Here is an 18,182-nt window from a genome sequence, read left to right on the forward strand (position 1 = left end):
CTATTAAACAAGAGAAGCCTGAATATACTCGCATTTCTTCACTCGCGAGCTAACGAAGCTGGTACGCCCTCGTCTTTAATTCGCGAACCGATCTGAATACCCGCATAGAAATTTACAATTCGTGCTATCACTCATATCATAAGACGTCCATTCGTGGAATGATTATTACAAAACTAGCAATGATAGGAATTGAAAAATTGACATTATTCAATATTATTTGGGTATCATACCATTTATGATAACGATACAATCAATAATACATGAATCATTTCTAATAATATCGTTCTGATAAGTTTTCGAGTTTTGTGGACCTTTTTAAGTAAAAGCAATGCAATGGCATAGAATTACTATAGCATGCGTTACTGTTTTGTAATCATTGATAAAATCACACACCTATAAGCTCGCCTTTAGGTACTTCTGAGCATCAAAAACAACACTGCAGTGAATGCACTATTTTGTTCATGCGACTGCGAGGAACATTTTGCCACCAAAATCTGCCACACTAAAAAACTGTTTTCATGCCAGCAGCTGCCGTTCCCTAGCTTTGCAAACACTTGAAAGTTTTGTGAAAGCAGGTGATAGCTTACCTTTACCGACTGCAATAGCATAATAGCTTGCTGAAGTGGATTATTTTAAATGTTCCTTTTCACGCAGAATTCTTGCATCACAGCTCCCCCGAAGCTGATGATTTCACTAATTGCTATTTCCTCGGCTATTTCACTTTCACAACATCACTGAGTTCCAACCTACCGCAATCACTGATTCAATTTGGCGTACTGCGTAAATACCGCGCAAAGAGTTAGCAAAGGTCCCCGGATAAAAAATACAATAGAAAAACATAGGATTCTAATGTAACAGTACCATTGAAAACCATGCTCTCACAATAGAATTCAATGTTAAAATAACAATAGAAAAACAATAGAATCAAATGTTTCTAACAATAGAATCAAATGTGAATAAGCATTTCACATTGAATTGTATAGGTTGTTAAGTATCGTAACAATACAAAAAAGGACTTTTTTCCATACAAGTTTTTTCGCAAAACAGAAGATTCTAATGTAAATGAAACGTTGTTAATATATATACGTGGAATCAAATATACCGTAGATTTTTATGTAATTGTATTGTTTTGAACTGTTAAATATGCCGAGAACTGTCTGTTTTGAACTGTTATTTTACATTAGATTCAATGGTTTGGGGATGGTTTTCTATTGTGAAACAGAAGATTCTTATGTTTTCGAATTGTTTCAAACAGTGAAATGCTCAGTAAACGTATTTTTTTGGGCAGTGATTTTATTTCTGGTTCCACATTTGATTCAATTGTTTTGAAATTGTTTTCTATTGTGAAGCAGAACGTACAGTTTGTACTGTTTTTACATTGAATTCAATTGTTTGCTTATTGTTTTCTATTGTGATACAGAAGATTCTTATGTTTTCGAATTGTTTCAAACAATGAAATGCTCAGTAAACGTATTTTTTTGGGCAGTCATTTTATTTCTGGTTCCACATTTGATTCAATTGTTTTGAAATTGTTTTCTATTGTGAAGCAGAACATACAGTTTGTACTGTTTTTACATTGAATTCAATTGTTTGGGTATTGTTTTCTATTGTGATACAGAAGATTCTTATGTTTTCGAATTGTTTCAAACAGTGAATCGAACGGTAAACGTATTGTTCTGAATAGTGATTCTATTACTGGTTCCACAATTGATTCAATGGTGTGGGAATTGTTTTCTATTGTGATACAGAAGATTCTTATGTTTTTAAATTGTTCTAAACAGTGAAATGTATGGTAAACGTGTTGCTTTGAGCAGTGACATTATTACTGGCTCCACGTAAGATTCAATTGTTTTGGAATTGTTGTCTATTGTGATGCAGAACATATTGTTTGCACTATTTTTACATTAAGTCGAATGGTTTGGAAATTGTTTTCTATTGTGAAACAGAAAATTCTTACTTCAACCTCTAAGTTTAACTTTACAAAAATATAAACTGCTTGAGCAAATCCTGAATGAAGCGAAACTGAACTATTATTATGCATTTGGACTAGAAGCTTGTATATTTTAAGCTACATTTCAAAAACAGATCGAACAATTATCAAATATTTGGATCACTCATGTAGTAAATCGAGTAATGTTTAATTGCTTTGATGGTTGAAGCTTTGGCTCCCATGCCCAACAGCCAGATAACTGGGTTTAGCAGACTAAGCATTATATGTGGCAACACTATAAGCGGCATGATGGAACCGTGCCTAAGCGCGCTAAGTGTTATTAGACCACTAATGTAGTTGCATTTATTGGGTGATGAGGTACAAAAGTAACATTACAGCGTGCTTAACCATTATTGTAGCACTCAAAATACTCGATATACTACAACTTGAACCTATACTTGAAGATCGTTCGAAGCGTTAAAATGCAAAATATTGCATAGATTAAGTTCGTTAAATGTTGACATACACAAGCTTCTATATAGTTTGAAAAGTTCTTCAAATATTTGGATCGCTCATGTCATAGTTCAAATAAGGTCTGATTGCATTAATGGTCGAAGCTTAGGCTCCCATGCCCCACCAACCAGATAACTGGGTTTAACAAACTAAGCATTATATGTGGCAACACTATGAGCGGCATGATGGAACCGTGCCTAAGCGCGCTAAGTGTTATTAGTCCACTAATGTAGTTGCATTTAGTGGGTGATGAGGTGCAAAAGTAACATTACAGCGTGCTTAACCATTATTGTAACAAGACACTCGATGGACTACAGCACGGAGAACAAGCATACAATTGTGTCAAATTTGATAATTGCCGCACGAGAAAGCTATTAAATTTGACGCAAACGTATTCAAGCGCTCCAAGCTTAAAGAGTGAACCTACATTTGAGGACCCCTCAAAGCATCCAAATGCAAAAGATTATTCTTAATTTTCTTAAAGTAAAAATTTAAAAAGCGGTTGTCATAAATAAAACTAGGTACCTTGAAAGTTTAGCAGTGTTCTTGTAAGAATTTAGAAGCACAATACGATTTTTAGTAAACTATGTAAGGACATTTTACAGGAGACATACTCTTGGGAAAATACTATTTACAGTTGCAGTTTATGAACAATTCCTATTAATATAAATTCCAAATTATGTTTAGCATGGTCCCTAAACAAAATCTTTCGTCGTTCAATGATGACTTTTCATCAAAGCCTTTCTCTAGAAATGGCACTTATGTTTCCCTAGAAATTTAGCACAAATTGTTTCAGGAATTTCAACAAAACTTCTGAAAACTCTTTACCAGATTAGGTAATTCCAAAAATAATTAATACGTGTAAAGAAAATAGAGTTGTAGTTTTTTTTCCTAAGCATGTGGCTCCCATTTTCATCCTACGAAAAACAAAGGATTGCAGCGTTGTTTGTTTTGTTTCTTATTTTTGTATTTTTTGTTAGAAGTGAGCACGCATGAAAACAGAAAGAACGGAATCAATCGGTGCCACAATCGCTTGTTTTCGAATAGGATTAATATGGGAGCATGAGATTACTGATGGCACACATACCCTAGATATAATTGTTAGGGTTCATTCAAATATTACTTGACAAAACATTTTAGTTTTAGACCCCCATCTCCCACCTAACTACTTCTGTATGGAAAATTTTGAGATTAAAGCGAAGAAATTTTGAGTATAAAGCGTAACACAGCGCTACGACCTTCTCTTCCCATTTAGCGTTAAGTAGTAATTGAACGAACCCTTAAGCAAAAAAAAATGTAGGTGGCAATGTAGATGCCACTGCCTTGCGGCAACATCACCGGATCCCGCTCCATCCATCGCCGGATCTGGGTTTAGAAGGAGCTTTCGTACATTGCCCTTTGATGGAGGAACTTGCCTTACTCCTGCGGTAGTTCTCCAGCCCTCGATCAGTTCCCGGAAGCGACGCTTGGATTCCTTGAAGACCAGCAGCGTAGATCATTCAATTCCTTTCCGCCAGCATCAAGGTGACCTGGAGTGCCTCAAGCGTGATGCCCGAGCTGCGGGGATGTGCTGGTGCGGAAGGTTACCCTGGATAAAGTGGTTCCGCTTGAAGAAATCCAGCTCCTATAGTGAAGAAAATAGAAGTAGAGAGAGTTGGATTAGGCGATTTCGAACTGGTCAGATAACTCGATTTTCCGGGCCCCGAAACTTACCAATTCCCAGACGTACGTACCCGCAAACGATTTAGGTGTGACACGGTTACACGGTCCGGCGAAATACAACCGAAAAGGTGATTTACCGCACGGCTACAACGGGAAAAATCCGAACCGAACAAATGGGCTCCAGCAATTTTTATTTTTTTTTTCTTCCGTAATTGGTTCTGCGAGCAAAACAAACACGCTTAAAATACATAACACAAACATATATGAGTGTTGCGCAAAATCATCCAAATCCCATGGCACTCATCGGGTGCCATCGGGTTTGGTGTGAAACTGAAAGATAACAATGGAATCTAATGTGAATTTACTGAAGGGGCATATAGAAAGTATTGTAACAATGAAATCTAATGTTTATCTACTTTATGCCCATAGAAAATAATGTAACAATAAAATCTAATGTAAACCTATTGTAATCGTCACAACGAATGCAAATTTGAAATGTGACTAACAATACATTTACAATAGAAACCATTGTTAACATAAGAATCTATTGGTTTTCTTCAGTTTTTACAATAGATTTATTGGTTCCTTTTTTTACGGGTCGTCTTACACGGTTCGATTCCCGAACAAAACAATAAAAAACGCTGGGGATGTAAACAAAGATTCACATAATCGTAGAAATAATTGACAGTGTCCGAGAAGTGCCCGCACGGATGTGCTTTTTTTCTATCGGTAAAACAGATTTGGTGAAATATTTCCGTTTTGTTTTTATTATTCACCGAATCATAAAGTTGATGATAAACTGATTATAACATTAACGATCGCGTGAAATTTTTGTTCGAGAAATTTGGCGTTTTTTAATGGTAACGATACTTAACAACCCATTCGGTCTATCATTGATATTCTCGAAATGATAACTGCTATCACCAATATGATATGTTGTATCATCGATTTATAATCCTGTTTATGATAACATGAATAATGGGAAAATCATACACTGTACAATTGATGTATGATACCGTTTTATTCGGGTATTGTTCAGTTTAATCAAAAACGCATTTACACGAACGACAGTTCTGCTTTTCAGGAACAATGAACCACACAACATTACTTTCAGATGGATAATTACTTATTTTGTTATTAAAACGGCACTTCAATGCACTTTTCGCATTTCACAAGCTCTTCGCAAATAAAAACTCATGAGTGTTTTTGTTTTTATTTTGCTTTATACTCATGAAACAAGCGGGTGCGAATAAACATCAAAACAAAGGTATTGGAACGCAAAAAAAAACACGTTGTACTCCGAAAAATGAGCTCTTTCTATTAGGATAATATAGAAAATAACAATTGAGTTTTTAAATTAAGAAAAATGTATCGATTTTTTGATTTTATACGAAAGAGCACCTTTTTCTGAGCCACAATGATTTTTTTCAGATTTTTAGAACGTTATTTTGGTACCTAAAATCAATTTTAAAGAGATTTTTTGAAATCACCTTTTGACAGCTGGGTAACTGTTTGACAGCTCCACCCAGTACAAAATGCGACGAGGGGTGATTCGACAAACCGCTCCCATACAAACTTCAAATTGATTTTTAAATAGGTTCCCGGGCACCAAAATTCATGAAAATTTGGATTTCGGCTCAGTTTCGCATGCAGATTTAGAATATGGAATGATCTCAACACCGCTAAAGAAGTCAATTGGCTTCTTCAGCGGATTTGAGATAATCCCATATTCTGAATCTGCATGCCAAACTGAGCCGAAATCCAAATTTTCATTAATTTTGGTGCCTGGGAACCTATTTAAAAATCAATTTGAAGTTTGTATGGAAGCGATTCGTCGAATCACCCCTCGTCGCATTTTGTACTGGGCGGAGCTGTCAAGCAGTTGCTCAGCTGTCAAAAGGTGATTTGAAAAAATCTCTTTGAAATTGATTTTAGGTACTAACATAAAGTTCTAAAAATCAGAAAAAAATCATAGTGGCTCAGAAAAAGGTGCTCTTTCGTATAAAAACATAAAATCGATACATTTTTCAAAATTTAAAAACCCAATTGAGTTGTCCAAAAAATGTCTCACGAAACTTAATGCAAGTCTATCCATATACGTGAGAACAAAAGATGTTTACAAAGTTCTTACAAATAGATTAACACGGAAAGTTTGAACACAAATCACTACCACTCAGGCATTTGGATTGGTCAATAGTTTGTTCACTACCCGCATAGCTATGAACAATATAAGTACTGTCTCCCATAGTATCCACAACGAGATCCACAACAGCTTGCGGCAATAGCTGAATCATTTCATATAACATTCAGAGCAACAATAAACCAACACTACCACAAACTGTTTCGACAGTGTGGTGAGTGGTAAATGGGAAAATCACAGTATGTGCAATAGGCGGTTAAGTTCAGTTACCATAAAAAATCGTCGATTTTCTAGAACAAAATTTCATGCCTACAGCACAGACAAACAGACACATTACTTAGAAGAAAATTGCTTCAAAAACATCGTTTGGCATCTCACTAGCACCCTCTATAATGCTCAATCCGAAGCATTCAATTGCAGGTGTTGTTTCCCTCGGCTCGATGTAACAATTTTGCAGGTGACGACTCCCCCGAGGCGTCATCCATTCATAAAACATGAATGAAGGTTCATGATTGAGTCATTTTATGTAAACATTGATCGGCGTCGCGTTCATTTCTCTCCGAATTTGAGAGGTGACGGTGGCACAGCAGCGGCACCATGACACTTGCGAGCACAGTCCGAACCACACTATATTTTCAAAATGACCGTTAAATCGTGCGATGATTTCGATTTGAGTAGTATGTCTGTTTGTGCCTACAGTTTGTCAAAAAGTTGGACATACTATCCATTTTTCTATCCAATGAGCCATTTTACGAAGTAACTACAATGTTGATGATGATATTGATTTTCACGGGTTATTGGACGCTACCTCCTGTCAAAATTCATTCATAAAATCGGCTCGTAAAATGGACTATTCATTAAGCCAAACGGTTTATATATAAACAACCCAATAGTCCATTTTACGAGCCGAATTTATGAATGAATTTTGACAGGAGGTTGCGTCCAATAACCCGTGAAAACCAATATCATCATCAACATTGTTGTCACTTCGAAAAATGGCTCATTTCTTGCCCAATTTTACCAGCGTGCTAGAACCGCAACGGCAAAAGTACTATCGAATGGTTCGGAAAATCAAAGTAAACCCCCTCGCACTGCAAAGCGGTGTATAGTACTCGGCAAAACACGGAATATGTTCGGTAAAATATATTTTGACAGCTTCAGAAACCGCGTTACACCGCCAGCGAAGGTCACGAATGAACCAACCAATCAGAACACAGAAACGTGTTTATTTTCGGTAATCAGCAAAATAACCCGTCGGAAAACCCGTTTTTGCTGCCATTCATATCATTCCCATCGGAACGGGAGCACCACATCACCAGCAGTTTGCCTGCACGAAGTGTACACACGTCCGATTGATTAGTCCTAGTGATAAATTTAGTGTTACTATCCTAAGTAGTGTGTAACAAGAATGAAGACTGAAACACTCTACCTCCTTGCCGCCGTGGGGACCCTAATGCTGGTGACGGTGGCCTCGGGTCAACATCCGGCTGCCCGGCCAATCAGCCCGAAGGAGGTCAAGTGCCTCGTCTGCAAGGCCACAATGAACGAAATGGAACTGGCCGTGTCCAAGGTGGATCCGAAGAAGAAGATCGACGTCGGAGACTACCGGCTCGATGCCACCGGTGATTCCAAGAAGAAGAAGACCATACTCTACGCCAAGTCGGAAATGTACCTGACCGAGCTGATGGAGTCGGTGTGCGACCGGATGGACGACTACGCCAAGGCCCGGTACAAGAAAAACGGCCGCCCGGTGGTGCTGAAGATGATGACCGAAACGGGCATGAACCCGGAAATGTCCGAGGTGGACTTTGTCCAGGAGGGAGATTTGAACAAAAGCCTGAAGCACCTGTGCCTGGAGGTGGTGGAGGACTACGAGGAGGACATCCTGAAGATGTACCAGCAGGAGGACGCGGTCAAGGATACGGACATCAGGTTGTGCTCGCAGGTGGCCAACATTTGCAACGAGCAGCCCATCGAGGACGATTACGAGTACGAAGGAGAGGATGAACGGGACGAGCTGTAGGTAGTTACATACGCCGGAGTCAGGATTGTGCAACGAACGTAACTATGTACCGAGCCAGGGTCGAAAGGGGGTAAAACTCCGCAAACGGAACCGTACCGATAGAATACAGATGTAATAGGTTATGTTTTAGGAACCTGTAAGAAAAGCATTTTCATTGTTGCTTTGTTCGAAAGAGGAGAATGCTCGATATTTTGTAAGGATATTGGCGAATAGATGAGCTTTTTTCGTGAATTTGTATGTTTATGCATTAAACTTGAGAAACTCCTGATAACAATTCAATTTGTGATATGTTTTATCATTTTACTTCGCCTCAAGCTTCGATTGATTGATTTGTCTTTATTAGAGAGACTTCGCTCAAGCTTCGAGATATGCATTATCTATGCAACGATAGGTACCTTATCTATTCTATTTTTCATGTTGAGGACTCCCCGTTATGGCCCCACATTTGTAATTTTGAAAACTATTCGTCGTTCAGATACGACAAATATTTGACCACTTTCGACAAAATTAGTTAGAAATACCGAGAAAAATAACCACGTGATTTATGGACAGCCCCTGAAACGATGTGCAAGGGGGCGGACAAGTGCTATTCATGATTTCTCGAATCGCGCACTTAAACAGAGAAAATGGCAGGCTGTCGGCTGACCAACAGAAAGTTGAGTTGACCGTGTCCCCATCCAGGAGCTTGAGTCCAACGGGGTCTAAGTATTAGTCAGGACCCAATCCTCCACGGGAGAGAGAAAAACTTAAGGCAGCTGGTGGAGCGCTTACCATTAGAGCATTAGAGTGTACGGGATTGTTACATATGGCTGAATTTCATAAGACTGAATGCACAAAAGGATGAATACGAAAGGCTGAAATCAAGAAAGTGTAACATAAGGCTGAAACTACAAAAGGCTGAAAATACGAAAATGCAACTTATAGCCCTTATTTTTCTTTTCTTGGAGTAACGGCCGAACTGAGATCGAGCCTGCTTCTCAGCGTTAGCTTATCGTGTAACAGGCACGAAGATACACAATGCCAAAGGGAGTCAAGAAAATTCTCATAATTAAAAGTTCTTGGTCCGAACGAGAATCGTACGCGTAACCATCAGCATGGACCCTATAGTTTCGAAACTAAGCTTATGGTGAAAAGGCTAATGGTGCATACCAACGAACACAAAATGGAACTGATAATATTCATATCGTTAAATAATTTATCCTTCTGTAAACATGAGCTTTTCTTTCGAGTCATGTTGTTTTGGAGATTGTTGTCATTACGGCTACTAAAACAATATCATCAGAGATTTTCCCTTCTTTGAAATATATGCAGGGCTGTTACACTCAGGAAAATTGCCTCATACTTAATGGCAAATATCCATGTGCCAAACCACATCCAAAGTATATGCAACCAATACCCGATTACGCAGGCAAATTAGCGCATGAACAGGGATGTACTGGAAAAAACGGTTACAGGCTGTACATTTGACATTTTTCCACATGAACATCATAGGCCCAGCCAAACTCAAACTGTTCGAAAAATAAATGTCATAACATTTTTTCTTCCTGCAGCGTTTTTCCTCGAAACGGTTTCCAACGACGACAAAAATTTCTGTATCTCCCGTTTTCGCATTTTCCTGCGTTTCAAACCGCTTCTAGACAAACTTCTTTACATGCATCACAAAGCTAGGAGTGTGCTCTAGCTATTTGTGCAAATCGATTTAATTTTTTTATTAAAACAAGTGAGTTATTAGCAGTTGAAAATATTTGACATTTTTCGCAATCACCCGCTGTACCGATGCGTTCCCGTTCCATCGGTACACCCGCCTCAGCATGACCATCAAGCAAACCATCAAGCGTCTGCTTGACTGCCGTCGGCGCGGCGTCTGATGGTACACGCAGAAAAATAATACATATTAGAATCAAATTTAAAGAGACTTTGTTTCTAAGTCGCGAGGTTTGTTGAATCAAAAATACGTTTCTTTGTTTTCAATATTGAAGAATGCATAATGCCAATAATGAGTAAGGTGATTCAATTTTACCTTCAGATCTTCAAGATCAGATCTGGTCGTGAACGATAACTCGCTAACAGTATTGCATATTATAGCAGTACCCGTGTTCGATTCTCACTCGCCTTTTTTATTTCGCGTTCACTTTCAAACAAAAATATTTTATTTTTGAATCTAAGTTCATGAATATTTGTTTCAAAAAAATATAATCTTTGAAATTGCAAAACTACTCAATTTCAAAGCAATGATGTGATAGATTCAAAGTCAACAAGTAGGGTGCGGGAACCGGTTTTGGCCAGTCTAAGGGAAATCATTTTTATAAAAATAACCAATAATCCTATGAAAACAACCAATGCGTCAAATGAAAGGTTTCAATCTATATTTTGAAGGAAAAATGCAAAAATCAAGCCAATACTTGATTTTTGTATTAAAAGTGGCACTGGCCAAAATAGAAGCTCTGCCGCAGTTTTGGCCATATTTTTAAGTTTGGTTTCTATTTTGGCCAATCACGTGTATTTCTTATGGGAGTGGCCAAATTAGAAGCACCCTGGCCAAAATAGATATATGGGAGCAGATTTTTTAAGCAAATATATTTTTTTCTTCCCGTTTTTAATCAAAATGTGTGGTTTTCACAGCTGTAATCATCATATTGTGTTAGGATCTACTAGTAAAAATTAAATTTACGCCGATTCAGATCGCAACAGGCTCAATACCGCACTATGGCCAAAACTCCGGACTGGCCAAAACTGAAGCTTCTACCCTATTTGAAACTACAATCAGTGCCACTGAGGCTCGATTGTTAAAGCAATGAAAAGAATGCTTTGAAACTAATATCAAATATATTTGATTCAAAGCAAAATGGTATTAAGCCGTGAATCAATGGTTTATTTTCTTTGATTCAAAGCACTTTATTTTTGAGTTTAAAATATTTTTTTGTGCGTGTAGTGGTCTGCCGTTGCTTTGTTTTTATTTTACTGCCAGTATCGATGAACGGAAAAGAGAAAAATTATTTTTGCCATCCCTGCGCATGAATAGTATCCCGGATAAAAAATTACCATTCATCACATGGTAAATATTATTAACAAATGACTGGTTTTATTGTGCACAATAAAACACATAGTAGATATATTGTTACTTTTTACAATAGAAATCAAGCCCATATAGTTCGTACAATAAGTGAACATTAGCTTTATTAGTGACTAATTGATTCGATTGTTTTTCAATAGTTCTATAATAATTTATGGTTACTATCAGTAAAAATTATTTTAAGTTGTTTTTAAATAGTTGCAAAAGTGCCTGCAAAGTTCTCATGGACTTTATATAAAAAAGAGTTTATTTCTCAATTACACTTAAAAACAATTCGTAACAAATAAATAACAATAAATATTATTGTTGCTTGGATCATGTTTGTATAATCAAATACAAAATCACTTGACATATTTTTTATAGTTTTCGTTTTAAATTTGAGTACAGTAGATGTTTCGGTTATCGAATGTTATTCGCTAAAACTTCAACGACTGACAGACGTCAAGCCGTGTTGGCAGAGGAAGCTCTCAATGAATAACTGAGGAAGTACTTATAGAAAACCAGCTGAAAAGCAGGTTTAGCCAAGTGAGGATGTTACGACAAGAAAAGGATGAACAATGATTTTTCTAATGTTTTCCAATAAATTAAAGGAATCTAGTAAATAGTAAACTACCATTGATAACAATACAAATAAATTTGTTTAATGGGGTGAATTGAACCGATGGTAAAATAAACATGCAATAATATTTGTTGTTATGTAAACAGATTTCGTCTTTGAAAAACCAAAGAATTCATATTTCTCGGTAACATTTTTCTTCAGCATTTACAGATACTAATGACCACATGAATTGTGAACGATTTATGGTATGGATCATATGACCTGAGGTCTGACTTGTGATATTTGGCAGTTATTTGAAAAGATTGATGATAGCCCGCATAATCATTAACTGTAAATGCATCGTTTTCCATACTGTAGGTGACTATTAAAAATTGTCATCTAACTATTTGTTAAACTATCAGAGATAACAGTAAGATAACCATACCATGTACATATTTGCCAGTTTGACAAATGGTAATCCGCCAAATTACAGTATGTGGAATAGGCGGTTAAGATAGGTTACCATAAAAAATCGCTCGTTTTCTCGAACAAATTTTTCGCAAAACAGTGAAGGATATGGTTGGTTTATTATTCAGTTTTTCAAACAATTTACTGTATAACAAATGGTTTGAGGTCAGTTGAACAATAAATCTGGAAGTAATACGAACAATGTATGTGTTATTATTGATTTATAGTTGTCTACAGTAATTTAAGCGTATGATATATGGTTCTGCTGTATTTAAACAATTAAAACAAAAAGTCGGTTATGCGTTCACCAGAGATTTGTTTTTATTTTATTTAATAAACATTTATCTTCGATTTCATCCACAAAACGTATTACTTTTTTCGATATCCGGGTAGCGCCTACGATGGTGGGCCTCCCTCCGATGGGACGGATTTTCCAGAATATACATATTTGCCTAGAATAGGAGTAGGACGGAATTCCTCGCAGACGCAGTCAGGCGGAATGAGGCTCATGCTGTTGAAAAGTACGCGATTTCTGCAAAATAATTTTCATGTGATGAGTTATACCACCAAAAAGAGCACCTAATTAATCTGCAAAACTTACCCCTGTTCAATCTAAACGGCTCCAGCTGCTTCAAACAGTTTACGCAATAAATTGGCATTTTGTTTTTTACTCCGCTTGCGATGGCCACACGAAAGATCTTTTTTTATTTTTCTACAAAACTGAGCAGACTGCAAAATTTGGTCGTCACAAATACCAATATTTGCGACTGTTCAGCAAACTGTTGAATATAAGTGCCATACAGTTCAATACACATGTGTAAGTGAATTGTTGAAATATAATCATAACCATTTGTGAAATGGCTATTACACATTGCCACCATGTCTTACGAGTTTTCATCGCTATAATATTTTACAATTTCTGCACATTATGATATACTGTTACAACTTGGTATAGGATAAGTAGACCATTATTTATGATCCTTAGTCATTCGATCATAGTGTTCAACAGAAAAGCACCTGATCGTCATACAGTAACATTAACAGATAGAGGCGACGTACTGTTTGGAGTTTAATACAAACTGTAATTTACTATGCGGGAGATCTTATCATCAACAGCTGCCAATCAACACATACCAGACAGACATCAGAGTGTTTGACTTTTATCATGAAATGTGCATATCATTCTGGCGGCCGTTAGTGCTCGTAAATGCTGGATATAAATGTAATCGGGAAATATAAATTCTATGGATTTTCAAAAGCGAAAACTGCTTACAAATAACAACAAATATTATTGTATTTTAATTGTAACAACGATTCATTTGACACCATTCAATTAATTGTATTTGTATTGTAAGAACAATGAAAAAAACATTAAGATATATTGTTTTCTTTTGAAAATTGCCCTAAAAATGTCTCATAAAAACACAATACATTCTATTGTTTTTCGCGAAAAAGTGTATGAAAATTTTATGGTTAAGATACATAACGACCACCATTTTTTATTGTAAAAATGCTATTTACCATTCGCCGAATGGTAGAGAACAATAGGGGTGATGGTGAGTGTGTCGTGTAAATTACAATACGTTTAATTGTGAATATTTTTCGAAAAAATGGTGTTGTAACAATAAAATTTATCGTATTTTTATGATATTTTTTTTTTTAAGGGCCCATATAGCCGAGGCGGTAAACGCACGGGTATTCAGCATGACCATGCTGAGGGTGACGGGTTCGATTCCCGGTCGGTCCAGGATCTTTTCGTAAAAGGAAATTTCCTTGACTTCCTTGGGCATAGAGTATCTTCGTGCCTGCCACACGATATACACATGCAAAATGGTCATTGGCAGAGGAAGCTCTCAGTTAAAAACTGTGGAAGTGCTCATTGAACACTAAGCTGAGAAGCAGGCTTTGTCCCAGTGAGGACGTTACGCCAAGAAGAAGAAGAAGAAGATGGTATTTTTTATCAGGGATGTGCTTTAAATTGTATGAGTCGCTGCTGTATGGTGCCTCATCAAAAGTATGAGTCGCACTAATGGAAAACATTTGTTTACCTCTATTGCAATAATCCATGTCCCGGTCCCGGACACATAGAAGGAATGAAGATTTTTTTCCCAGTGTACAACTGTCGCGGATTTATCTGCCGAGGCGCGAATAGGCTCCTAAAGTCCTATCGGGATTCTTGTTTTAAACCAAAATATATGGTTCAAGAGTACATATTTACTCATTTTTTGACGTTTTTATTAACCGTAGTTGAAAATATATAATTTTTATTTTTTTGGCCTTTTGTCTCGTCCCTAGCTTATAACACATACTTTGAGTGATTTTTTTCCACCGTGTATGTCAGATAGTGGTTTCGCAGCGCGGTGTCACGAACACTAATGCAAATCTACTGGTTGAAAATATGCCCATTGAGTTGTCCAAAAAATGTCTCACGAAACCTAATGCAAGCCTATCCATATACGTGAGAACAAAAGATGTTTACAAAGTTCTTACAGATAGATTAACACGGGAAATCTGAACACAAACCACTACCACACAGGAATTTGGATTGGTCAATTTGATATTGCTGGGAACAGCTGATCTTTGTTTACTATTTTCAACCAGTAACTCAGGTGGTGTTCGTGTAATGCAGCGTGTACAGTGTGTGGATTTTTATCGCGAACCACTGAATGGTCCATGCTCAGCAAGTGATACATTCGCGATTGTAACATTTCATGAACCAACATGCTCGGGAACGCTCCCCGAAATGCTGTTCATTCTCTTGCCCGGTTCGATACGAGAGCGCAATCAAGAGAGAAGATGCTCGATGACGCTAATGAAAGCGATGCATTCGGTAAGAATATTTTATTGCCATAATTCTTTTTTTATTGTGACTACACAACCTGCAACGTCATGAATACAGTTAAATTAAATAGTATTTCACGTTTTTAAAGCGAAAACGCATTAAATACTGATGAAAATAACGATTATTCACATTTGCCCAAGCCAACGATGAGCGATCATCGGTAAGTGTTACACTTAGCGATGCCCGCTCATCGCCGCAGCTTGTTTATATCGGAGTATCCTCTTTGTGTTCCTTCGTGAACCATGCGACTCGACGAGAGAACATACACCGCTTGGTAATTGAAACAGAACCAACAGAAGGGAAGAAAAACTGCCGAGTGGTTCACTGATCACTTTTTCGTCCAAACACTGAGCGTGTACGTACACGCAACACCACTAAAAGCAGAAACCACTATAGGAACATTTTTGAAATCCCAGTGCGAAAAATGTCGAGCTCAGTCACACAAGGTTGACCTCAAAATGTCAAAGTAGAACTATTTACCATTTTACTTATTTCGAATTTTCTCATTATTCCTTTGTTTTTCAAGTTCGAGTAAAGTACAATTCCGATTAGAATACCATGCTTGATCGTATTATTCAATATAAGCGAGATTTCGTCTTTAATTTTAGGACCCTATTTCGGGAGTTGCGATTTTCGCGGATTTGTGTAACAAAAAATATTTCACAAATTTAGTTTCAAGTTTCAAGCTATTTTTAATTTCTTTATTTTTTTCGAAACTTCAAATGCTATCGTTTGCGGGTTCATCACCATCTGTTTTTGAGAAATTTTGAACCTATTTCAAAACTACAACATAAATGGAAAGCCACAAAGTGCTTCAAAAAGATCAAAAGTTGTCTAATTTGAAAGGCAACCGATGATATCACTAATTTTTCTGAAGAAAATTTCGCACATTTTTACTGAAGTTTAGGGCTTTGAAGATAAAACAATATAAAGGGATCAGCGATACTTCTACATTAGTATTAGTCTATGGTATTGCTAGGTATTAGTCTATGGTATTGCTCTTATAATCAACATCCACATAATTCACGATTGGGTCCTGGTCAGGAGAACAATCTAACCATTCCATTACCTGAATATAATTTTTACGAAACCAAGCTATGGTTTCTCAACTCATGTGAACAGATATATTATCATGCTGAAACGTCTAAATAGGTTGACGATGATGTTGCAGAAACGGCAGCCGATATCCCTTCAGAAGCTCGATGTATTTCTGGCTTTTCGTCTACACGAGTTGACGGAAACACCATCGGTAGGTAATCATGTTTCTTGATAGAACGCTGCCCATATCATCAATCCACTCTGCGAGTTCCTTGAGGAGAAATAACGTGGTTCTTTAAGTAAATCTCCCCAGTGCGAAAAAACCTTCCAGTCTGAGGAGCGGGCCTGGTGTGATGGTTAGACCACTTGACTATCACGCCGAGGACCTGGGATCGAATCCCACTCCCGACAAACTCACTAAAATGTGAGATCTTCCTTCGAAAGGGAAGTAAAGCGTGGGTCCCGAGATGAACTAGTTTAGGGCTAAAAATCTCGTTAATACAGATAAAAAAAAACCTTCCAGTCGATCCAAGCTGACTATCTTTTCTATATTTAATCTATTACTCCGAAAAGATCAACTAGAAAGTCAAACAAGCATTGAAAAGCTATTAAATCATCATACAAACTCCTGTTTACTCTCTACATCTGAATATTGAAGGTGCCGTCGAGATAGGCTGAGTTCGAAATTAAAAACATATCTGAAATCCTGCATAGCTAGGAAAAACTTCTCAGAGTATTGTGTTCCTAGGAAACCCGGTGTATTAATGTTTGAGAATGAGTTTACCGACCGATAGGGTAGAAGCTTCAGTTTTGGCCAGCCCGGAGTTTTGGCCATAGTGCGGTATTCAGCCTGTTACCTTCTAAATCGGTATAAATTTATGTTTTACTAGTAGATTCTAGTATAATATGATGATTACAGCTGTGAAAACCATACTGATTAAAAACTGGAAGAAAAACAAAAGATTTTCCTTAAAAAAATAGCACCCGTATATCAATTTTGGCCAGGGTGCTTCTAATTTGGCCACTCCCATAAGAAATACACGTGATTGGCCAAAATAGAAACCAAAGCTGAGAATATGGCCAAAACTGCGGCAATGCTTCTATTTTGGCTAACCATTCCATTACCTGCCACTTTTAATACAAAAATCAAGTATTTGCTTGATTTTTGCATTTTTCTAATAAGGTATAGATCGAAACCTTTCATTTAACACATTGGTATTGTTCGTACAGTTGAAAATCGGAATTTTTGACACGTGCGAGTGCGCTGGATAGAGGACCAGGTCCGCTGTCCAGCGCACTATGTCCGACGTTAGGTTTCCCGTACGGATTTGAAAAAAAAGGGATTGTCGCGTGTGGGGAAACTTCGGGTTTCAACCGCGACGACAATAGTTTTCATTCACGCACAAAAAAATATTTTAAACTCAAAAATAAAGTGCTTTGAATCAAAGAAAATAAACCATTGATTCACGGCTTAATACCATTTTGCTTTGAATCAAATATATTTGATATTAGTTTCAAAGCATTCTTTTCATTGCTTTAACAATCGAGCCTCAGTGGCACTGATTGTAGTTTCAAATACTTGTTGACTTTGAATCTATCACATCATTGCTTTGAAATTAAGTAGTTTTGCAATTTCAAAGATTATATTTTTTTGAAACAAATATTCATGAACTTAGATTCAAAAATAAAATATTTTTGTTTGAAAGTGAACGCGAAATAAAAAAGGCGAGTGAGAATCGAACACGGGTACTGCTATAATATGCAATACTGTTAGCGAGTTATCGTTCACGACCAGATCTGATCTTGAAGATCTGAAGGTAAAATTGAATCACCTTACTCATTATTGGCATTATGCATTCTTCAATATTGAAAACAAAGAAACGTATTTTTGATTCAACAAACCTCGCGACTTAGAAACAAAGTCTCTTTAAATTTGATTCTAATATGTATTATTT

General features: G+C 37.0%; 1 protein-coding gene and 1 long non-coding RNA gene across 2 annotated transcripts; one reads left to right on the top strand and one right to left on the bottom strand.

Moving 5' to 3' along the window:
* Positions 1-1,471: 1,471 nt before the first annotated feature.
* LOC134289071 (uncharacterized) lies at positions 1,472-4,432 on the bottom strand. Its single transcript, XR_009998251.1, has 2 exons — positions 4,157-4,432; positions 1,472-4,067 (listed from the first exon to the last, which is right to left on the bottom strand). It is a non-coding gene; the product is annotated as an uncharacterized LOC134289071 (long non-coding RNA).
* A 3,021-nt stretch (positions 4,433-7,453) lies between these two features.
* On the top strand, positions 7,454-8,499 carry LOC109417669 (protein seele). The gene has a single exon (XM_019691720.4). The coding sequence runs from the start codon at positions 7,654-7,656 to the stop codon at positions 8,266-8,268; it is 615 nt and encodes a 204-aa protein (XP_019547265.2). The 5' UTR covers positions 7,454-7,653; the 3' UTR covers positions 8,269-8,499.
* Positions 8,500-18,182: the final 9,683 nt, after the last annotated feature.

The sequence above is a fragment of the Aedes albopictus genome, chromosome 2, assembly GCF_035046485.1.
Source record: "Aedes albopictus strain Foshan chromosome 2, AalbF5, whole genome shotgun sequence".
NCBI classification, from domain to species: Eukaryota; Metazoa; Arthropoda; class Insecta; order Diptera; family Culicidae; genus Aedes; species Aedes albopictus.